At 47.0% G+C, this 24,119-nt stretch overlaps 2 protein-coding genes across 3 annotated transcripts in view; one reads left to right on the forward strand and one right to left on the reverse strand.

The window, feature by feature from the left end:
• Positions 1-178: 178 nt before the first annotated feature.
• Positions 179-18,364, reverse strand: LOC8042230 (general transcription factor 3C polypeptide 5). The gene is made up of 7 exons (XM_040206026.2): positions 18,231-18,364; positions 17,995-18,140; positions 16,568-16,757; positions 14,104-14,355; positions 11,772-11,908; positions 5,295-5,502; positions 179-2,664 (listed from the first exon to the last, which is right to left on the reverse strand). The coding sequence occupies exons 1-7, from the start codon at positions 18,340-18,342 to the stop codon at positions 2,156-2,158; spliced, it is 1,554 nt and encodes a 517-aa protein (XP_040061960.1). The 5' UTR covers positions 18,343-18,364; the 3' UTR covers positions 179-2,155.
• LOC8042229 (receptor-mediated endocytosis protein 6 homolog) overlaps positions 18,362-24,119 on the forward strand; it is a 44,915-nt gene continuing 39,157 nt past the window's right edge. The window contains exons 1-2 of one of the 2 annotated variants that reach the window (XM_029990438.3): positions 18,362-18,500; positions 23,106-23,757. In XM_029990438.3, the coding sequence (XP_029846298.2) occupies positions 23,125-23,757 (633 nt within the window). In that variant the 5' untranslated portion in view covers positions 18,362-18,500; positions 23,106-23,124. The remainder of the gene's footprint in view (positions 18,501-23,105; positions 23,758-24,119) is intronic. The other variant, XM_029990439.3, reaches the window with a different exon arrangement.

Genomic DNA, 24,119 nt, shown 5'->3' on the forward strand with positions numbered 1-24,119 from the left:
ACGCATTCGACGAGTGCAGTGGAGACAAAAAGGCTGCTAGCTCTAGGTCTACCCAGTTGTCATTTCAACCAGAGCTCGGCGTTTTGACGTTCGCAAGCTCTCTTCTCTCCCTCACTTCCTCGGTGCCTAGTAAACTTTTACACCTAAATAAATATCACTCTCTCCTTCACACAAATTAGTCAGTGCCAGCAGGAATTTATTTCAAGACAAAACAGGCCTCGCACATATTCCATATGGTTTAGCAATGTTACGAGATTGCTGATCCCGAAGTGCTTCCAACCTATATTGTGCAAAAATTGTTCACATAGCCAAATGGATGGTCCACAACACTGCATAGCGATAATGCCTTTCATAGACGTGATGGAGCTTCAAAACAATATAACTCAAGTTGAGAAAGTAATACTAGCAGCAAACTGATCTTCCGTCTTGAAATTAACCCTTTTCCCGACGTGCCCCGTTTCACCATCTGCACAGCAGATGCTACAAGACGATGAGGTCAATCAAGCAGCTCTGAAAGTAGGATGCGGCATTTGTCATCTTGCCATGAATTTATTATCACCTGCTAACCCAATCAGGCAAAGAGCAGACCATGGCCTAGCACTTCTCTGCATCTTCCTACCTTAGAATGCATGCCTTACAGTCCTTGACTAACCCTTTGAGTGCGCACTCCCGTGCGATTTGTTTCCCAGTTTGCTCCCTGCCCCATTCAAATGGGCTGTCACATTTCTTTTTTTTTTTTTTATGTGTATTAGTATGTTTGAGCAAGCAAAAAAAAAAAGTTTGATCTTGTGGTGTCACTTTTTGATGACAGATATTTCCCGAGTGAATTTGTGTGAGAAGAATATGGCAAAGAAATTACTTTCATGCACAACTGACGTTTTTCGCTGTTTTGGTCAGAAGCACTCACAAAACAAAAACTCTCAAAACACCAAAAAGAATCTACATATTGTAACACTCTTTCCTGTGTGTGCCACTTCTCATTTTAAGCAGAGAAAAAATGTAGCAGATTTGCCGATTTTGGTCAGATAATTAAGGTGCACATAAGGGGTTGTCCCACTTGCCACACAAAAAAGAGCAAACCAGGCAAACGGTGCCAGCGACAGATATCTGAAGGTTTTCAAACCAAAAAATTAAAAATGCACGATCACCTCACCAAAGGGAATGGCATCAAAACTTACACAGTTGTTGCTATATTTTGACACATCAAATTATTCCTCTTGTTCTGTTATTACGACAATTCTTGGAGCGCTTTTAGATGGTCTTGAAGCAAACCGAATAATAAGCCCCTCTGCAGTTTACAATACTGAACTCGTGCAATACAAGCTTCACCATTTCAAAGGTTGGTCGCTGCATGCACAGTGCCCACGCTTGTTCACAAACAGGTGCAAACATCTGTAAAGTTCTACAATAAACATACCGGACACACCTGCACACACATGGTAGTCCCGAAAGATGCTGCAGTCCCAAAATCACTTGCACGACATAAAAAAACCTTCCACACAAACTGCATGCATTTATACTTTCTGCTGCAGTGACTTTCTGACGCCTTCCTCGAGTGCTCGGCTCCAGCCACAGGTTTTCCGACCTCGCTCGTCAGCCTCCCGAATTTGCCACCAGATGCCGTCACTCGTTGTGGAGCCTCTATGGACATTTGCAAACAGCGTAAGCTTCAAAAGCTGGTCTGGCCACCATGGACGAAAAATACTTTGTTTGGGCCAACAATCGTGGGCACACTCTTTTCAATCATCGAGGCCCGTTCGCACATGCAGCTCAGTGATAAGTTAATGCCATAGACACAGCACCGACTTAGCGCTACAGCATTAACGTTGTATTGGCATTCTGCCGCACCTGACCCAGCCTTTCCTCGTTTGCACACACGCACTGTAACGCCAATTCGGCGCCAATAGTAGCACCGACTTTCCATTATCTCGGCACGGTACGTGCGAGCCAACCTAGGGGTGTCCCAAACTCGCCAGCGGCAAGAGGTCAGTGCCCAGTGGCCGCACTTGCAAACGTCTATACTTTGACTCGCCCTACGACAGCCTACGACGACGGCTATGGACTGCGCGGTCCAGTCAAAGGCCAGTCAATAACAGCATGGTTTCTGACTGGCTCACGATTGGACAAGGCGGCGGAACGAAAGCTTTCCCGTCCGTCATTCATCGTCATCGTCGTCGAGAAGCTCGTCCAGCTCCTCCCCGTCGTCGTCCTCCTCATCCGAAGCCGGCAATGACTCGTCATTCTCCTGAGACAACTTGCTCTTGGCCTTGAGCAGCTTGATTGTCCTGCGCAGGTCCTTGAGCATGATTTGGCGGCACGCGGCGATGGTGCCCTCCAGGCACCAGCCGTCCTTTTCGTGGCAGCCCGTCTCCTTGCCGTCGTTGGCGTGCACCAGTGCCTGCACCTCGTCCAGGCGCACGTCGCACAGGTGGTAGAAGAGCTGCCGGAACGGAGGCAGGTGCCCCGGCTTGAAGGTGCTCACCAGCTCCGGGTCAGTCGAGGCCGAGGCCGAGGACGCACTGGAGGCGTCGCCCTGGGCGGCCAGGGTCAGGGAGTCGGTCTGTGCCACGACGCGCCGGCAGCCCGTGCCCAGCACCTTGGTGGGCACCAGGTACGCCGAGAGGCCCCGCTTGGGCGCCACGTCGTGGCGGAGCCCCGACGGAGCTGGAAAGCGAGGGTTTTACCGCTAAAGTCCGTCGTTGACGTTGTACATGGCACGAGACCGTTAACATGAACAAGTGATTTCCAATTTTTACTGTTTCTACCTTAAAACTGGATGGCTGCCATAATAAATTAAGTGCGGTGGAAAGTCCTCTTTCGGAGCGGTAACCTAACCAGTGAAGTTTCGTGCCTATCAATATAGTCCAGGGGTAGCCAAACCGCGGCTCGCGAGCCGCATGCTGCTCTTTGCAGGTCCAAGTGCGGCTCGCGGATCCCTCGCAAGAGGACCCCCCCCTCCCCCCACCCCGCCCCTTTCTTCGTTTTCCTAGGAAGAAAAGAAAGGATTTCAGAATAAAGCACAACTTGCGACAATGTAACATGTTGGGCTAGTTGGTTTTGAAGTGAACATCTTGGGAAGAAGCAGAGGCAAAAAACTTGGACAGGAGTAAATTTGAAACATACACGATAGGACGGCGCTGTCCCGTCGTGTATGTTTCTTTACTCCTGTTCAAGTTTTTTTGCTGCTGCTTCTTCCCAAGATGTTCACAGCTTGCGGTTTGGCAACCTTGTACCCCCATACGTACAATCAGACTGTAAACAAAATTTAATCATGCCCCCCCCCCCCCCCCCCCCCCCGGCTCTTAGAAGTATCGTGGTTTTGTTTGCCGCTCATAGACCGGGTCAGCCTGGCCACCCCTGATATAGTCTCTCAAAGTAAAAGGAAGAAAAGCGCCGATATCTCGTTTGCGCTAACAGCATTGCGTGGTGTTTGTGCTGTGTTTCTAATATAGGTCGTCAAGACATCAGGAACGCCATTTTACGAAGGCCCGTCAGTTAGGGCACCGTGCCTGCAATTATGTATAATGGTGGCCAAAGAATGCCAAATCGTAAGAATGAGCAAAACCTTCTGAGCTCGTGGAGTTAACCTAGCTGTTCCCCCGGTGCTACACCTAGCATGCCGGTGCAAAGCGGTGAAGCTCGACAATCCTCGTGCGCAATTACGAACTTCAACTCCAGGCAAGATGATATTCGAGCAACCATTGACAAAAAGATGAATGGGCTTTTGTGAAAGCCACAACTCTTTTTGAGGCTAGACAAAGGTCATGCCCGCGAGGGCAAGAAGCACAATGCAGAGAGGCAAAGAGGCGAAAAAGAAGTGAAGCGGAGCAAAAGAAAAAGAACAGGTGCGGCAAGCAACCCAACACGTCGCATTCTCCATGTTGGTTGGCAATTTTCGGAGGTAACGACCGAGAAGACAACTACGGGAAACTTTTCAATGTTTCAAATAAACGGGAAACTAATACACACATCTCTACGGAAGTTTGACAGGACCAAAATTTGTGAACGTAACAGCTCGGAAAGCACATATGAACCGAGAACATACCACTGAGACTCTACCCTAATGCTAGGAAAGACTTGCGTTCCCTACTGGGCTCGCTTGCGCGACAGGTAATAACCCAGACAGTCGGGAACGTTACTCCTATACGGTATATAATTTACTTAAAACCAAACCATCTAAAAGAACATAGAACTTGGACGTCCATCGGTCAGCAGGGATTGCCGGTGATGTCTCAAGCCTGTCAGCTTGTCGTTCTTTGGATCCTCACGCACTCACTAAGCTTGGGTGCCACCTTTTCCTCGTCTTCACCCTGTCGATCCCCCAGGCATGCAGGGGCCTTGGAGAATGTTGTGTTGGCAAAGGGAACGTGCCGCCACAAGACTATAGGTACCAACCTCGCAGCTGATGCCTTACTGCTTCTTCAACTTGCCAGCAAATATGAGCCTGCCTAGACCACAAACAATGACCACCATGCCCCGCCGTTCTGAAGCAAACAAAATGCACAACAAGGTGGCGGAACTGCTGCCTCTTAAACTCTTTGATCTCGAGAAACTCCCACCGGCATGAACGGCGACCGAGGAACCCTTCCCGCTCTCGGCATCAATGCAATAAGACAACACAGAAGCCCACAGACCTCGTAAACAATCATACGCACACTAGGGAAGTTGAGCATCAATGGGTGGCTCGGACCTGCTAAGACGGGGCCCAAACTCGAAAGACACTTCACTCGGGTGCCGGGACGACCGAGGAAATTTGGGAGTTCGGGGAATGCCCGCGGTACGGTGCCCGGAACCAATCTTCGAAGGGCGAGTTTACCGTCCCGTCCCGTCCATGCATCAAAAGTGGTCCCAAATCATACATCGCAGGCGCCGGGGCATCACGCCCTCAAATGTCACAATCTCAGCGGTTGGTCGTAGAAACGCTGGCGGCAAAAGAGGAGAGTGGACACGAGGGTCGCCGTTGTCGTGCCGTCTTATCTCGTATCTGCTTTGGTTTTGGTTTGCCCTCGAACTTCGGAGCGACCCAAGACAGAACGGGCGTCTGCTGTGTCCACCTTCGCTGCCGTACCGCAATCGGGACCGCGGCAGGCAACGAAGCAACACTTCTATGACGTCGTTGGGCAGAAACCGAGGGACCATATTCGAAGACAGTAAGCACGCCGGTCAAAGACGTGCCACCAAACTCGAGGGTACTCCGGAGAAACCTATTGAGAACCCACACTCCAAGAAGCATCGTGTTAGCCCTATGCGAGGCCCCACAGACAGTCGGAGAGGCAAAGAAAGGATGGACGTACAGGTGGAAAGCCTGAAGTCGAGGATCTGGTAGGGCTTGGTGCTGGGGTCCTTGCGGGGGTCGAAGCCCAGGCGCACCCAGGACGTGCGGAAGGGCCCGCTGAGCACATAGTAGGCCACCACAGGCAGGATGAGCTTGAAGCGCCCCGGCTGCTCCTCCAGCCGCACCTGCAGGGCGCTGCGGGTCCACAGGGGGCGCTCCTCAAACGCCTAGGGAGACAGGCAGAGGGAGAGGACAATCGCGTCGCAATCCTGGAGGAGACAAAGTCGACCAACGTCTAGATGCGGATCCTACGAAATATTGCGAGCAGAAGGGCAAAATCTGCAAACAAATCGTCAATTCGCGATGGCCAAGTAGAAATAGCAGAAGAATCAAAATCATAGACGCACATTTAAAGGGGTACTCCGCCGATTTCTTCATGGTCCCCGATTTGCTTGAAATTTTGCTGAACTCGCCAAACAACATCGCCAAAATAGTATACCAAATATTAGATCAAAATAATTTTTTTTCACTAAGTTATTGAATTTACAATTTTGGTCCTCACCGTGTTTTTCAAACTGAAAGTCTCTACTGGCAACAATGAAAAAGTGACGTCATTGGAAGTGCAGGGGTTCACTCTTTGGACTGTAGAATTAGTTCCCAACTGATCTGAAGCAGTTTCATGGTGTCAAATGAATGCCTTGGAAGCTCGCTCCAGTCCCTGCGCTCCAGCACGGAACAAATAATTGGCATATTCTATTTTTTCGACTGCTCGCCCGACTGGCAAGCTGAACTTCCACTGACGTCACGGCCCTGAAAAGGGCGGGTATATTTGAATGTCTGTTTTTGCATCATTTTCATTTGCCGATTTCGCAATAACTATTATGAATTTCACGATATTAAATAGCATTCCAGAAAGGGTAAAGGCCTGGGAGTCAGAAAATATAGTTAGTTGAGGTAGCTCAAAAATCGGCGGAGTACCCCTTTAAGCGTGCACACCGTTACTGAACGACCCCCAATAACCGATAACATTGGAAACTAAATAACCATACAAACAACCAGCTTGCATTCCTTCGAGAATGCGTGCAAGTGCTCTAGGATGAGCATCCCATTGGCACGTGGTAGCACAGTCACCACTGCACGATTGTCGTTAAAGACCTCGAGCGAGCTATCATAGTGTGCCGGCTTGGTCCTCTAAAATGCCAAACCAGTGTCACCATTTCTCGACGGTGGACCTACCCCTAGATGCATAATGATTCGCAACAGCCAATTCGCTCCGCCTTAGTATTTATTAGGAGGTTGCACCCCCATAAAACTAGCGCACTTCCCGGTGCCACACAGTTTAAAAAGGATGCAAGCACCATCAAAACTTCCCAACTATGTTGTGCACAAGGTGAAAAGTTGGGTTACCCACGGTCACCGACAAAAAAAGAAGGGCATGGCAAGTCTCTCGAACGCCCGCCCTCTGGCATGCATCCGTTGCCTTCCATTGTGCTTTGGCTGCACGTGCACACTCGAGGCTTGCGAGACGCCGAAGTACTGTCGAAGATAGGAAGCACCTCCTAAAGTGAAGGCAATAGACCCTTTCCAAAATCCGGTCTGGCTACTTCGATAACTATCGTCGTCCAAGTGTATAGACCTTTTCATCCTCCTCGGCATAGGCGCTGCCATCTTGGAATCATGTGACGCTGCAGCCATTAGGTTGCTTGAACTTGCTGCTCCCCTTCCCCCGTGGCGGATGCGTTGTATTCGTGTTTTTCATCGCGCTTCACCGCGCTTTCTTGCCTTACTTCGGAAACTAGTCCGATACGACGACTTAGACATCACGAGGGTTCAAATGTCCTTATGATAACTGAGATTTGTTCACTAATAGTGGCAGAACATTCCAAGTAACAAGCGCGTATATTTATATTGCACATTTAGGATGGGAAGGCACCAAGAATAGTCAGCGCAAGCAGACTATCTGTATTTCCTGAAAGTATCATTCTTTGTATTCATAATATATCAAAAACAGTTTCTTTAATTATGAGGGGAAACCCGCGGAGGAGATAGGCAACGAGCGTTTAGCTTGAATTCTACCTGGGGCTAGAAGTAATGGTACGTCCAGTAGGTCATGGTTACGTCACCATCAGGCAATTTTTTTGTTCATAATATCACACCTACCCGTGTATGAGGTTCTCAATCTTTTTTTGCGACGTAAACGTTCGGTTGGTTGGTTAACTTATGAAGTTTAAAGGGGCCCTCCGGAGCGTTCTGCGATGGTCTATTTATGGCGGTAACTCAATCCACAGATCCTAAGGATCCTAAAAATCATAAAATTACGGTCATGCGCGGCGGATTTCCCTATTAAAATTGCTATCAAAGTCCCCGGCACGCCCCCCTTTCTGAGATGACCCCGGAAAACGGGAGGGGCATCTCTTTACACGTCAGCCAATAGCAAGCGAAGGATTCCGGCGTCACTGCGCGTCACCAACGCGGCCGACCACCGACCCGCAGAGGAATCTCTCGAACACGCGCGGACCGTCGTCAAGGAGCCCGGACTTTGTGCTCGGCAGTCGTCGTTCGTTGCACCGCACCGTCGCGCTGCTACAGCCATACGCAGTCGCATTCCACAGATGACAAGGAAAAGTTTGACTCGTTGACGTGAAAGGGTCGCAAAGCTGGCTTCAGAGTCGGGATCCACGGGAAGAAGGAACACGTGTCCCGCAAACGCACGCCTGCAGACGCCCCGGGAAGCAGACGAGCCGACGCGCCGACGCATCACCCCCTAGCAACACGCTTGCGGGGAGAAAACATATAGTTCGCTGGTTTTGAAGCAATAATTGCGGACCATGTTTCCAGCACCACAATCAGTTTACGTTTTTCTCAAACTCCGATTTACAACGAGCTTAAAAAGTGTTGCAATAATAACATTCGCATTCACCGCGAGATGCAGCATTTCCATTGGTCAAGTTTTAGCGGTGGGCAGGGAATGGGGGATTGTCTTCCAAGAGAAAATAGTCCCGATATATTTCTTCTGCCATCTGCTTAATAAACGGTTTTGTAATCTAAAACTTTGTATACATATTAACTTGCACCTACTACGCAATATAACAACATAAACAGACGATCGCAGAAAGCTCCGGAGGGCCCCTTTAAGAAATTGTATGCCGTGCTCGCTCCCATTTGGACAGTCATGTAATTTATTTATTATATTTAGATAATCAGTGCCATCCACCTAATTTATTTTAACACAGAGGTTGGAACTTCTCGCGTAAGAAACTGCCACAGACACTTCACAGTTGCGAATTTTAGAATAGCGTGCACAAATGCATAACGCTGTTTCTCTTTGCAAATACAAAATGCAATTGGGGTTCGGCGCATGCGCAATAATAACAATGTTTTTTTTTGTTTTTTGCATATGCTGTTTTAATTTTTGCCAGTTATCTGGAGTTCGCAATATTTGACGCCGGAAAAATAAAAAAAGAGCCGTTTGCATAACAATTATTTGAGTCCAGGATTGTCGGTGGCGAATAGAGATTTATACTTTTGGGGGCTGGCAACGCCGAAATTTGCAAGGTGAATCTGTTCAAAGAAATAAATATTTGTTCACACAGGTCCGTGAAGTGGTGCCTAGAGCGCTTGAATTCAGCCAAACTTTTCGAGGTATTTCTTCTTCTGCACCCTTTAATTTTATTTAGCCGATGTTATGGAAGAAAAATGCCAGATTTAATTTGATGGGCCTGTCATTCATATCATATCTTGAGTTAGCAAATGTTCATATAAAAATAATTTCTTAGGCCAAATATTGTGAAATGCTGCATATCAGTACTTTAGCAGGGTTGCTAATTTAGGAAATTTGCTACTCGGCTTGTCAAACCATGCTAGTACTGAATTTAAAAAAAAAAAAGAAGCCAAGACGATACTACTTGTTTAATATCAATTATCTGCGTCATTACACAATACGTTTTAAGTCTGCGAAGTTCACTAAAGGTTGCATGACGAAAACCAAACAGTGAGTAGTAAACTCGCGAGTTCATCTGTTCTGGCCGATTCAGCGCATTGCTAATCAAGCTGTCGATATGCTTATTTACATTCACGTGCTAGTCTCTTCATTAGTCGGTTTTTATGAAAACTGGTGCCATCGGGTAGGGCCGTAGACGATGGTAATCTTCCCTGTACATCAGTCAGGTGTTTCACAACCGACCATAATCAGATACATCAAAGGAGTTGGGGAAACAAAAGCTCGCAATTTAGGCTAAAATACACCTCGTAGTCCTCAAACTGGCTCAGTACCACTGTTTTATTGGTTGTATGCTACAAGGAAGATAACTGTATCGCAAAATTAAGCAAAAACAACTTAAAACAGCAACATAGCCGCATTCACGTTGAAGCCGAAACCAACCAAATTGAAGCAACCTAATGGCGCCGAATGCGTCAGCGCTTTCCATTTGCCGGTGAGGCAACTACTAAAATGAAAAGGTCTATATACTGTACATACTAATGGCAGCCTTTCTATGGCTGGTTAAGAAAGAATTTGGAGACAGGCACCAATGCGGAGCCTGAACATTCCAGACGTCAGTTTGCTGTATTGTTGCTTGATGTCGGCGCAACGAGAATGATAAGCTTCTACGCACTACGCGTTTGAGGGTATCGTACTAATCCTTGGAACGCTCGGCTTCGGCATGCCCTAGACAGCTCCATGACAATATACCGTAAAATACTAAGGGAGCGCCCAACCCACTTTCAGTGAAAACTGGGTTAATCTAGATATGGGCACTTGTCCAGGCAGATCAGGTAGGTATACGTATAATTTGCGGAATTTCTAAGTTTAGGAAATGTTAATGGTGGGCACTTGAACAAAGTGGGCACTTCTATGGTATGTTATAGTAATGTGGTGAACTTTACCTAGTTTTACTCAACTAAGTGCCTCACGCAGTGATGGTTTCTTGGCACCATAGGAACTAAAACAAATAAAGAAATAACTGTACAGAAAAGAACACCGTAACTTTCGTGCGTTGGCCGTTGATGAATAGGCGAGATTTTAACCACCACTACCAAACAAAAATTTGGGCTAATATTTGAGCCACTAGTTGGCTCTGAATTTCTGAAAAGGTCTGTTGTAAGACCTCCCTGCCATTCTCCTTCCACTCGTGGCTATAGTAGTTGGAATGTATCTTCCGAAACAACATCACAAAATGTGAAATGACAAGGAAACGAAACAAGGGACAAGGGCTGTCCCACATAATTTTTTATGGCCTCCAATCATTTAGAGCAGTAGTTCTCAACCATTGATGTTTCACGGACCCCTTGTGGATCGGCGGAGATAATAGAGGACCCTGTTCGTCGTCAGAGGAAGGAAAATGTACAGGTTAATTAATATAATGATTTATTAGATGGATATAACTAAGGGCTAGTGTGAAGCAGACTTCCCTCATTGACACACACGAGAAAACTCACCCGAAAATTGGAATGTTTTTTCTCAATTTGAAAAAATACAGCTTTTATTGCCGAGCTTGACTAATGGGGCAGGGCTTCGCAAACCCCAAAGGACCCACAGACCTCGATTTGAGAACCACTGATTTAGACTGTCATTATTTATGAAATACCATATGTTCCCTTTATTGGAAGAATTGTGCTGGATATCATTCCAACAATGGATGTTGAAGAAGCACAGACGTCTCAGCATGTGGCCCGAACGAAAGAATTTCCACTGCAAATCATGAACAGAGCTTTCCTTGTGCCACTTTTCATAGCCCAAGTAATACATCTTTTGAGGTGAATATGTGCCCCTTTTAAGGATTTGATTTGTATCTGACAAATAAGACTCACATAAAATTTAAAAAAAATAAAAAATTTAATGGGTCAAACATACGCAAATTTTTTTAAATTTGCAGGCTAATTTTTTTTACAGTGCAAATTTGTTGTTTTGGTTTCGTACGGAGAGGTCAGTAACATAATACTGTAAAATAGCAGCTAGCAATAGCTAATGTGGTTTTCAAACGGTGTTTATACATTATGACACGTCAAAATGGTACCGCAACTTCCAGGGAATTTCGCAGATATGGTTTGTCCACCTTCAAACATTTGGGAACCTTTTAAACTGAGAAAACCATTGACTGCAGGCAACAATCAAGCAATTTGCAAGTACTACAAACCGCCACACGCCTTACGAGGCATCCACTATCGAATATCCACAGGACATCAAAGAGGTGCATAATAAGGAACACACACTTTCTCGTTTAGATTTAGCAAGTGCAGTACAGCTGCTAGCACGAGGTCTTTAGCATGCATCACGAAGGAGCGATACACAACTGCACACCGATACGACGCCCATCCAAGCTGAAAAGGGCAGAAGCAGGGATCGATCCCAGGATATTCGGGGTCTGCAGTGCGAGCTTTACTCCACGTGCTTCAAGCTGCGGCACACTAACACACACCATGAGCCGTGCCCCATGCCATTTAGCGTCCCAAGAGGCGCTCTAGAGGGACAGAAAATGCCCAGCTTCAGATTCCCGACCTCTTTGACCCTCTTATGGACGTCGGGATCTTGAGGACGCCATTCGAGCTGCTTCCAGGCCTCCGGTTTCGGCTCCACGGGAACCTTGAGGTCGTCGTGGTTCAGGAAGCAGGCAAACTTCACCCTCCGATGGCGGGCTGCACGAGCCAGGGAAGGAAGACGCAAAGGGTATTGGTACAACCAAATGCACGATTCGGCATTTGCAGCTGCAACGCTGACTGCCGCGACGAAAAGAAGGAATGCAGCGAGCGGCTTAGGGCTGGCTGAGCAACAAGACGGCAGCTGACTTTGCAACTAAACTGGTAAACCCCGTGATTCCAGTACTGGCCCTCCTCCACTTCTTTGGATCTCACTAGGGTGCATCAATGTTTGTTTTTTCTATTTAGAGCGAGTTCACTCTGCGTAATATCCGACGCCGACAGCAGGTGCTCGCAGAAAGAAATACAGAGAAATAGCCGGAAACAAAATGCTGTTGTAGCGCACTCAACGCCCAGAACTCGCACCAGGAGACGCTCTTTTATCTGCTCCAGAATAAAAAAGAAAACGAAGCGTTCAGAACAAAACAGTCAGACGTCATCACCCTAAACCAAGCGTGCGTAAAGGCACACTAGGTTTCACGGCGACAGGAACTCAGGGCCATGACTGGTATAAAGAGTTGCTAAAGTTCAGCATGGAGGCAAATTAAAATGCTAGAAGGACGATAGGCATCTTTAAGTCTTTCTCAACAGTGGAGCCACTTAGTGACACACGCAACAGGCAGCAAGTGGTACGCCGGGATTAATATAAATAACCCAATTTTTATGTTTTCTATGTGATTTGCTAGGTGCTTCAGCAAGCTTACGAAAGTTTCCGTTTGTGCAAACACACGCCCTTCAATGTGGCCGATTTGGTGGGCCACGAAGCTTGTGGTAGATATGAACTTTACGGTACTCAAAATCCTCCTCCAAAGATGTAAGAGTTACTATTATTACAATAAATCAATGTGGAAAAGTCATGCTCTAAAATGTGATAGAAAGTGCTTATTCTGAAGCAATTTTCAGAGGTGGACAAAAAGTTGTTCGAACCAAACAGCACTCGCAATATTCATAGTTTTCGCAGAAAGCCACCAATATACCAGCTCTTCTTGCAGCAATGAAGCTAGGGATAAAGCTGTGCTATTAAAAACAGTATTCCTGCACTGGTCATTTTACCTCTCCTAGACCGCAGACTTAAACATTTTTTCCGCCGCCCTTAGTTCAGAAGGAACGAGCACTGAAAGTCACGCCAGCCATGCCAAGAACTTCCATCCTGTACTTTATACACAGAAGTACATGAAATATTCACCCCATGGTTAAAGAGAAACCGTCTACCACTTGAACGGTCCTTTTTTTTTTGTTTTCACTATCGTCATTTTTGCAAAAGATGTTGGCTGAGTAAAGGGTTGTTGACCACTGCTGAATAACGAGACTTCTTTTTATGTTCCCAACTCAAAACAGAGACCTCAGGCAGAGCCATGGGGATTGACTAGGGCCAAGGAATAAAGGAAAAGAGGTCAGCCCAATCTTTTCTCCTACAGCTCGCTACTCTGTACAAAGTTCAAGGTTAGAAGAGAAACAAAAACTTCTCAGTTCCTCGCCACATCCTGCTAACGGACAGCGGCGACAGCCAAGGCACACTCCGCAGCACACAATCATGCCGCACACTAACCACAATGCCATGCGATTTCAGTGTCACACAACGTCATGGCATGATGGCTATAGCATCACGTCACGTCGCGCGTCATAATGCATGGCGTGCAAATTTTCCTGCTAAAGTTATTGGGGAAATCTCCCAGCCACGACGACCCTACAGGAAACATACCCAGGGATCCACTGCAGAACCTCGCCAATAACGGCTGTCACCATTAAAACTAAGAAATGAAAGAGCAGAATGAAAAAAAGTAAGGTACACTAGCTTAATTGTGCGGACAAAGACCGGGGAACATAAAAGGTGTCGCGAATGAGCTGGGAACGTGCTGTGCGTGTGACGTCACGCGACGTCAACACTGACATCACGACCATGCGACTGTAACAGATGACTGTGACTACAGGTCCCATGACTGTGACAACATGTCACACAACTACGACATCACAAGACATCAGAGCAGAATCTGATGTCACATGACATCAGCCATCATGTCATGTGACTTCATGACGTCACACGGCACCACGATAGCCCTTTGACGTCAGAGCACCACATGGTACCATGCATGGCGTCCCGTAACGTCGCAGACCTTCACAACAGTTTTCTCGTAAAATCTGGCCGACAAAGCATGTTCCGTGTCGAAAAAGATGGCCAGGAAACTGCTGCTCACTTCCTCCCAGGACGTTGTCGGGGCGTCCGGAGGGCCTGCCAGGCATGACGCGGCGTTTAGGCTCGTCCCGCAAGGGCTGAACGGCAGGGGTGTCTAGCCGCGAGAAGACCTGGGGCAGGATGAAGACAGGCGTCTCCTCCTTCAGCCAGTCCAGGGAGGGCATCGTCGGGGGAATCAGCTGGTCCAGCAGGCTCTCGTAGCCCCCGCCATCTGCCTTCTTCTCCATCGGCAGAAACTGGAAGTCCACCATACCTGTCCGAGAGATGTGAGAGCGAGGTCAAAATCTTTAGCAGCGGTGCAGCAGGGCAAAGAAGAACGGAGAAGAGCGTCGCACAGACATCGCACGAGGGACGAGCTTACTCAAATGGTAACGTGGCACGTGTACCCCTTGGTCAGGGGAGCACAAATAAAAAATGAGACGGGCCAAAATTATATTTACTGAAAACTGTGCGTGGCCGCACCTAGTGAGACATGGCATCAGGCAGGCTTCCAATATCAAGTGCCATCACATTTGTTACTGTATTTAGTACATCTCACAGTGACACATTCATCATGACAGATCGAAGACGGTTCTTGCTCCGAGTTGTCGGCGAGAAGGTCTGCTCACAAACATATGTGCTCCCAAAAAGCGACGCCGGTTTCAGGCGTGGTCCACCAGGTACCCATACTTGTACTAGCCGAGGGTTTCGTATAACTCGAGCAGCTAAGATTTGCGTTGCATACTCTTCGGTGCTGGCGAACGCCGGAAGCCCATGAGCTCCAGTTGCACCATCGGATCGGAGTCCTTTGGGGCCGCAGAAAAGGAATAGTGGAACAGGTCGTAGCTTGCTTTTTCGACTACAAACCCCTTGAATTGTTGCTGGAACTACGAGAGAAGGTTCCCGACGTATCATTTTGCATTCTATTTATCTTCTGTTAACAAAGTAAGCAGGTTTCTGCACCAAGCCAAACCATGGGCCAGGCCTTATGCTGTGCACCCCCTCAGACAATGTGAGAGCGAATGTACAATCTTTCTTTGAACATTGAAAACTGCTTGCATTTCCCACGGGCTACACTCTGTGTGAATTCGCCACACTGATTAAAGGCTTTGGAGAGTGTTTTTCGGGGTTTATTTTTGTTTGGTACGCAAAGCTCCGAAATTCTAAGTTTAATTTTGCAGTGCTTCCTATTAAAATAATTAAATAAATAAATAATATCTAAGTTTAAACATATGCTAGATAAAAAAAAAATTAGGCCAAAATTGCTGCTGCTGCAAAGCTGATTATCGACTAAATTGCTTTAGCATTTAGTACAGGGGTTCGTTGTCTTCAGAAAGCCAGTTTGTTCTCCTGGACGTCGGCCGTTTCGGATGCAGCCACCACAGCTTTTAGAGCAGTGCGCGTCAACAGTCGTGCTTCATTGGAAGCGCGCAAGAAAACTTTTTCTCTCTCATGTAAGAGTGAAATGTGACGTAACGAGCGAACGAACGGAGCGGAAGAGCACGGCGGGAACAGCGCCGCAGCATCACAAAACCCGTTCAGTCCACGGTTCAGTTCAAACCAAAGACGACTACATGAAGAAGAGCAATAAATGCTAACGCATTTAAAATAAAATGTGCTTATATCAATTAATATTTCTTCAGCTGGATTTGGAATAGGTGCCACTGCCATCGGCAATACTGATTCGTCTCACGACAAAAGCTCCACTCAAGTGTTGCTTCTACTATAAACGTTGATACCTTAGAAAGCAATACATTCCGAGAAGCTCATATTCATTCCATCCTATTACATCATCCTACCTCGCGGCCAGGCGAATTGGAGTGGCAAAGAATGTAATTGAGAAGTTTCAACTTCCCCTCTTCCCCACTTTATGCAATCTCTATGGTCCATAGCTTTCACTGTTACAAAAACACAACCTCTCCTTCCTCTAAAGCACAAATAGTATGGCCCAAACTGGAAACCAAAACAGTGGCTTTTGTCGTGACCCAAAAGTACAATGACCTGTTGTCCTCAATGAACCTCGATGGGAAAAGCAGTAAGAACCATTTGACAATGGTCTGATATTTGAAAGGTAACTGTGGTGGCACTTTCCCAGGACCATTGACCCTGTTCGCAAATCAAATTTACACTTTTTTTGGGGGGAGGGAGGGTGGCATTCGCACATCAAAATTTTGAGTTTATCGGATAAATCTGAATAAACCAAAATTTTACTGGCGGGTGTTTTTTCTAGCTTTTCAGATTGATCCAAAAACACGAAACCCCGATTATATGGTCGGCTGGAGACCACCCCCCACACCCGCATGCAGTTATGCCACTGCATCCAGCATGTAACATTATCACGTCATTGCTGAGACAGTTTAGACCAGAAGACTGCAAGCTTTCCAGCAGCGACCCACCAACTTGTGCCCGTGTATTTGACGGAATGGCACCGGTAACTCTTTTGGAGACATGCCAAGTTTCAGTCGGTAGAGAAGCCTTATACTCACCACGAAATTTGTAGACAGTACTGACGGTGCCTTCGATGGACACGGAATACGGCTCTCCATCTTTGCTTCGGTTCTTTTTTACCTTCAACAAGAGGCAGGACGCACTGAAGCGGTTGGCATAGACACACTTACAGTAAGGGTCATCAGGCCTGAACTTCAGTTCCAATCTCCGAGAGGGGTCTGAATGCGTCTGGAAAGACACGGAGGAAGCATTGGAACATGCGCTTTTTCGTGCCATGTCACGTGATGCGACACTGGAACAATAACTGGAACAATATGTGTCATGTGGGACATGACATCACGTATGTGCTGGAAGAACTGTCTCATGATAAGTCACATGATCTGATATAATGCCATATTGGGTGGCACAATGTGACACCGTGATATGTCAAGCACGGTCGGTGGCTAGGCAGGTTGGCTATAATAGGTTGCCAAATAAGAGGAAGAGACAATCCTCCTACAAAGCCCACTGTTCGTCATGATTGGTAGCTTCCTCCCCTTCACTCGCCTCATCTTCAACGTTTTCTCCACTGAAGTGGAAAAAGTGGAGGCTTTGTGGGTGGTGGCAATAAGCTCATCGAACAATGTTTCATTGCATCACACGATGATTCATCAACAGATTGTTTCATCATCAAATTGTTTCACCGAGAGCTCAGATTAGCTTTTTTGTTTAATAAGCTCCACGAGACATTTCGTAATAAGCTGCCACAGACTGTCGCTGCGAAGTGGCTTGAATGCAAGCAGGAGAGTGGGTTAAGGCACACCCCAGTGATACATGCGTGATCAAATGTCCATACAGCGTGCCATACGTAACAAGTGTTGATAAAATGTGTCGACGAATTATGCTTCCATGAAAACTTGTTCATGAAACGTAATTCCACGATACGAGTTACTACGAAACGATAGGGGCCCCCTTGTGGGAGGGGCTTGTCTTGCCTGCGCAGTGCATGGTCAAGATTTGGAGCCACTATAGTGTCAGTTCACTAACCAACATGTCCGTGTACAGCAATTATTCAAAACCAAGAAAGGAATGACAAAAGCAAGTCATCTGCTTCTTGCGCACAAGTTTCGGTGACGTCAGAGTGATGCCGCGTTCTGATTGGCTTTGATTGGAAGGATAGCGGGTAGACCTCAATGCTACATGCCTTAAAGTTTACCCACTATTTTATCTTTTTTTTTCCTTTTCAATCAGTCAATAAGGGCTCGGCGTTCTGACATCATCGCAACCCCTGTACAAGAAGCAGACGAGCTTGCGTTCCGCACTTTGCGATGGGCAGAGCCAAAACTATTGCCAAGGTGAACGGCGGAGGGCGACGCAGACTACCGAGCCGAGTGGTGATGTGGAAAGAGCACGTGCGCGTATTGACTAATTCTACGCGCCCGCGTTTTGATGTGTATACACAGAACCACTGGTAAAATAGGAGTACCTCCGAAATTTCGTCGATGCCGCCGAGGGTTCTGAGCATTTTGTCGACATTTCTGACAATACCGGGATATTCCACAAGAACAAGATTTCGGTGCTTGAGCGTGACTTCGGTCATGTTATGCCGGGAACTGGCAAAGACAGTTTTTGCTGCATGAAGTTATAACGGATACTCGTAATCAAGTTTGAGTTTGAACGATCCTTGCTAAGCAAAATCAAATGCAAACTTTTTGAACTCACGAGCTGCAGCTGCTGCAGCCTGCTGAGCGCGAGACAAAACTTCAAAACAACGACCGTGCAAACGCGCAACAAACCACACGCCCGCACGCGCCGCGTCCGCCACTTGCGCCATCCCTGCCGTAGCGGTACACGAGCGAAGCACGCACCACAACAATAATGGCGGATGGCCGGATTGGCCGTATCGGGAATTTCTCTGGTATTTATGAATCAGGCGGATGAATGAAGTGTCCTCAGTGACAGCAGTCTTTCCGACCCTCCGTTGACTGGTAGGTAAGTCGCTCGTTGTTTACTTCGCTTCAGCCGGCTGTCGATACGTGTGAATCGCGAAAATTCGTTGCCGAACAGCAGTGGGGAGTTGTTCAGAGGGCGTCGAGGCCCAATCAAGGTCCCTGATAGCGCAAAAAAACTTTTCCGTTTTCAGGTGTTTGTGAAACTAGGTTACACCTGTCCTGAAGGAGACCCGTTTATTTGCGTAGCTCTCGTGCCCGGAAATCCGTGATGTAGGGAAAGTTGGGGGAAATAACCGAGGCTTAGGATAAAAAAGAAATTCGGGGAATGTTGTCACGGTTCAACGGCTGTCTCGTGACGCGCGTCAGTATGGCCTGTGGCCTTTGATGTATGGCATATGCCCCTGGTGCGATAGGGAATCCGAAACGTGCCAAAATGATTCTCAGAAATGGATCGACGAAGGTTTTGGTTATCTAATTTGCATGACGCGGCAGCAGCTGTGGCAATAGCTCGGTTCGGAATCACCACGACAGGAAAAATAAAACGAAAACGCAAGACATATGTTTCTTTCGCGTGAAAGTTTCTTGATTCCGGGAATTACGAGACACAAGTTATTCAACCTCGAGTTCCTGCAGAGGTTAATGAAAAATTTTGGAAGTTAAGTGAGCCTATTTAACGTGTCCGTTGCTGAAAAACCCCGATGGTTTAAAAACCCGCTTCGATTTCCTGATCTCGAAAACCAGTGATGAAATACGCCGATTGGGTTACATCTTTATTTACTTCCTTCGAGGGGGGGTGTGGCGTTCGTGGATACTTAGGAATTCTGCCTATTTTATTTTTCTGTTCGCTTTCACCCCAAACGTAGACATCGGTTATAATGTTCTGCATTGAGCTCTGTGGTATTTGCGACTTGGAAATTTGCCAAAACAATAACACTAGTGAAAGTCGAGTTCCTCAAGTCATTGGTGAAAGTAGCAGTCCTAAGACCTACTCTGCATGGCCATGTTTTTATCTCTTCAGTGGCACGAAAAACACGACTTCTCTGGCCGTAGCATTACATCCACTAAAGAAGCATCAAGTAGAGGTTCACATATCTTTTCTTTCTTTTTCTCTCTTATTTAAATGTAGAAACAATCTTCATAGCTGGAATTTTGAAAAAAGAAATAATGCAGTCTGCACAAACTTTGTTTAAACACGGCAGTGATAAATACTACAGGAAGGTTGATATCAACGTTACTAGAACATCTTAGTTGGGAAACTGCTACAGAGCCTGCTCTGAAAAGGTGGCACCGATCCATACACCTGAACCGAGCTAAAGGCGATCACGACGCCACCATTTCTCCCGCAGTGGCCACTTGAGGAACTGCACGGCTGTACCTGTTGGTGATGCATTCAATAGTGTCGGCTGTGACGGTTCTATTTTGGCTTTAATCGGCCATTTTAATGCCGAAATATATACGGTGGAAAGGTTTTCCGGGATGCCAACCCCCGTCTCCCAAGCAGGCACGCCGAAAATTACAACCAAAGTTAGGACGCGCCCAGGTCAGGACACGCTACCTGAAATCACCGGTGAGACATGGCTGTATAAAAACAATAATAATTGTGCCGCAAAATCCTGTGTACTAGAATTTCTTGCAAACATCACGCTCCTGTCATTTTGTACTAATCTCCAATAAAAGTGCCTATAAAAAGAGCTTTTTGCATTTGTTTTTACGAAAAAACATACTTTCTAAAAGCTTATGGTGACCGCAGTGAAGAAAAAGATTGAGTCGCCATCTTGGCACCTCGAGCCTGGGAGTTTCGGTACTCTGGGGGCGTTCAGTGACTCACTAAAGGGTGGCGCTGTTATCGTATTTAGCTCGGTCTCGGTGGACGCCAGCGATCCAGGTTTCAAGGGCGAGTTTCCCAACTGGGTGTTTTAGTAACGTTGGTTGAAGTGCATAGGGAGAACACAGTTGATGCAATCTTCCTTCCTCGATCCCACTTCTTTTCCCTTGTACTACAACATGTCCACGAATCCGGTTGATGCCTTTATAGTGACTGCATAAATCGGCTTGGTAACGTATCACGCTATGATTTACCACAGAGGTGCCCGAAGGTGGTGGAAGCATCGCATAAAAATTTTAAAGAACAAACTTATCCTAGTTAAAAGTAAAAAAAAACAATAACTGATCTTCCCTACTTACAGCACCCGTCCGCTATCTATGCATCCTCTGACTTGTGCAACAACCGACAGATGGCTGCATTGGCCCCAGCTCAGACTTACCGCCCAGTTGCGCCAAAAGCAGACATGTAGCTGATATTACTCAAGGAATCATTGGTTTTATTCGTCTTGTGCCCAGTTAATGTGTTTTATCGAGCGCATACTGTTTTTGATTCCAAAAACATTGTCTGCTTTTGGCACGACCGGGCAGTAAGCTTGAGCTGGGGCCGCTGCCTCCATCTGTCAGTTGTTGCGCCAGTCAGAGGGTACGTGAAGAGTAGACGGGCACCTTAGGTAAGGAGAGTCAGTTATTGTTCTTTTACTTTTTACTCGGGTATGTTTGTTCTTTGAAATTTTCATGCAATGCTTCCATCGCCTTCGGACACCTCTGAGGTAAATCGTAGAGTGATTTGTTTCTAGGCCGATTTATACGGTCACTTTGAAGGCTTCATCAGGACATCCCAGGCAGACTGTATTCATCCGTCAGCTGACATGGAAGACACTGCTAGATGTGGAAGCTAGTCTTACCGGTAGTTTCGCTGCTTGAGCATTTCTGCAGCTGTGGTATATTGAAAGCTATAAGTATATGCTTCTTGCCAAAAACCCAAAGTCAGTATGTAAAAAAAAAAAAAAAAAGGACAAACACAGGGTTATTTGTGTTCTCCTGCTTTTTGTCTTTTGGCTTTCTCCTCACTGTCTTTCTCTACTCTCTTGCTTCTTTTCCCTTATTTTTCTCTGCTTTCCTTTTGCAGCTCAGTCCTTAAAGGGGCACTGACACATCAAAATCATATTTTTTTTTATTATCCGAAACGATTGAAAACGATGCCGGGACATTACCCTCAAAATTTGAGATTTGGGAATTCAGTATTCGTGAAGTAAAAAAACAATTTCCAAATGCCGAATTCGAAGTTCCCGCGCGATCGGCGCCGGTGCCTTGACGTCAAAAATCGCAGAGACCTGAGAGTCGACTTCCTTTCACCACTCCCTGCTGTTGCCATGGCGACCCAAAGCGAGGAGGAAAGGAGCGAGCGCCCGGCGTTGCGGCGGAGCGGTGTCGCCTGTTTTCCGTTGGAGGATACAAATCCAGGAGACGGCACCACAACGAACTCCCGATTTTTGGTATTTCAAAAAGAAGGGCCGTAGTGCGTTCGCAATTGCGTTAAAAAACATGTTTTAGGATTGCCGTAATTAAATGTTATAGAGATGTCGCCTACAAAGCTTCTAAATTTCCTGATTTTTGACGTCACCGATCAAAAGAAGCGAGGAGGCGAGACGCGGGAAAATCAAACGCCAAAAATAAAAAGGCGCGCGCGCGCGCAAGAACATTTTTTTTTGCGATGCGTTTTTTTTTGCGTGTCTATGACTGCAACTTGCATCGTTTTAGACAATAAAAATAAATACGACCTTTGGGGTGTCAGTGCCCCTTTAATCCTCATGACACAAGTGGGGTGCGTTTTTTCTTATTGATTTATTATACATGATCATCTGCCAAAGCAAGCAACAAAGCTTTACAAGGGCACTAAAGGGAATTTTGAGATCCTCTTTAGATGGCAGCGACTCAACCTGCGTGCAGTAAGCATCCCTGAAAACCAAAAGGTACAATCATGCACGGACCAAACATCATGACATTGCCCCTATTTCTGAGATTGATCTCAGGAAAAGGTGGTGTGTCATGATTATTGGTCGCATTTTTAAGAGGAAAGAAGGCCACACATGATCAAACTTTCTGGTTTTCTAAAACTCTTGGGGCAAAGGAGAGTTTTTCAATGTTTGGTTGCATCTTAATAGGGGAAAAGCTATGCATGATCGTAGTTTTTGCTTTTCTAGGATGCTTAGGGCATGTAGGATGAATTAACATCATAAACAGACGATGTCAACAAAAAAAAAATTGAAAGAAAAAAAATCTCCCCAATTTTTGTGTGAAAGAAAATTATATAGTTTCCCTCAATATTTCTGCATATATGCATCAACATTTTCAGATAAGCTACAGTGATTGCGTGGTGCATGTCATGCACTGAAATATATGTTTGTCTGCACACATCTTGGAAAACTGGTTGAGTGGAGCAAATACTTGTGTAGTATGACAGCCTCCTGTGCGAGGTGCAGATGCTTGCACATTACTTCTTTACGCTATACTCTGTTGCACGTTAAGAAAGCCAGGGCAGGTTCCTCCCACAAAGCCCTCCACTCTTGCCACTTTAGCAGAGCAAAGGCTGGAGAGGAAACCATCAATTGTGGCAAGCAGAATTATGGAAGCGGCTTGTTCTGCTTTTCTGAACCTGCAACAGGCTGCGCCCTGAAGCGTGCAGCGAGTGTAGTCACCGATAGGTTTCTTGCTTTTTGACTCCTTCTCATCAACTAATGCTGCAATCTCATTGGCTGAGGGTCGATAATGAGACGTTCGGTATTCACCGTGTTCTGCCTTTTTTTGTTGTTTGTATCAGGCACGACGACGCAGCCGGCATGGGTCTGAAACGAGGGAGCACGGGCAGCCTGCGGGCTGAGCTGGCCCAGATCGCCTCGCGCCTCCGCCGCGAGCACCTCTTTGTCGACTCGGAGAAGCGAGAGTTGCAGCGCCTCAACGAGCGCGTCCAGCGCCTCGTCGAGCGCCTGCAGCACCTCTCCTGGATCTGGAGGCACCAGCGCAACGCCCTGGACGCCCTCGTGCTCGGGCGGGAAGGAAGCCCCGCCTCCTGTTGCCAGCGGCTAAACGCACTCGAAGCCGCCTGCTTCGTGGACTCGTACCGGGCGCTCGGGGCCCACGACAATGCCTATGCGGTGCTCCTGCGGGGCCTGAGGCAGGAGCCAGCGTTGGTAGCCGTCTGTCTGGTGCGCGGTCCCTCAGAGTCACTCCGGGCGGCGGTGGACATCTTGGTATCGTGCGTTTACGGGTGCGGGACGCTTCCCGAGGACCAGAGCCTAGTCTTGGGCCTGCTGCGGGAGCTGATGGTGCTGCAGCTCGAAGGGTGCGACAACGTCCGACGTCTGCTTCAGCATGGGTCATGCGCCTTCAGCAGGGTCTACAAGGCCTTCACCGAGGGGCTGCCCGGGGCACAGCTGTTCCTGACGTCGGCGTTACGGTCGGCGCTCATTCAGGTGACAACTTTGAGAGGATGTGTGCGTTTCTGTTTTGGCTCATAGGAAGGCATAGATTGATTGTTTCTTTGGTGATCAACAATGCCTCAAAATGCCAGTACTGTGCCATCAATATGCAGTGTTCATGCCTTAAGGGACTGCCATGAGGTTGATAGATAAATGAAGCCTAGTGTTGGGCATTGCTTCAGAAGTATGAATGACAAACCAAATGTGCTTGAGCCAACACTTTGTTTGTACACTGCTGGCATTAAAGGGTCACTGACAGTGTATTTATGCTCGCCAAGGTTTTTATTTGTACATAACATATGAGAGCCCAACTACCCAGAACACAATTCGCGGCTCGAAATTAGTCTTCTTTCTGC

The sequence above is a fragment of the Ixodes scapularis genome, unplaced genomic scaffold (genome assembly GCF_016920785.2).
Source record: "Ixodes scapularis isolate PalLabHiFi unplaced genomic scaffold, ASM1692078v2 PGA_scaffold3__209_contigs__length_174095766, whole genome shotgun sequence".
Taxonomy (NCBI): Eukaryota; Metazoa; Arthropoda; class Arachnida; order Ixodida; family Ixodidae; genus Ixodes; species Ixodes scapularis.

What these genes read in the sequence shown, in the direction of transcription:
- LOC8042230 (XM_040206026.2), bottom strand. Translation starts at nt 18,342, where the DNA reads ATGGCGCAAGTGGCGGACGCGGCGCGTGCGGGCGTGTGGTTTGTTGCG. An exon ending in TACTGTCTACAAATTTCGTG is followed by an intron (nt 14,356 to 16,567) that starts GTGAGTATAAGG and finishes TCTCTCGGACAG; the next exon opens with GTATGGTGGACTTCCAGTTT. An exon ending in TCCATAAGAGGGTCAAAGAG is followed by an intron (nt 5,503 to 11,771) that starts GTCGGGAATCTG and finishes CTGTCTCCCTAG; the next exon opens with GCGTTTGAGGAGCGCCCCCT.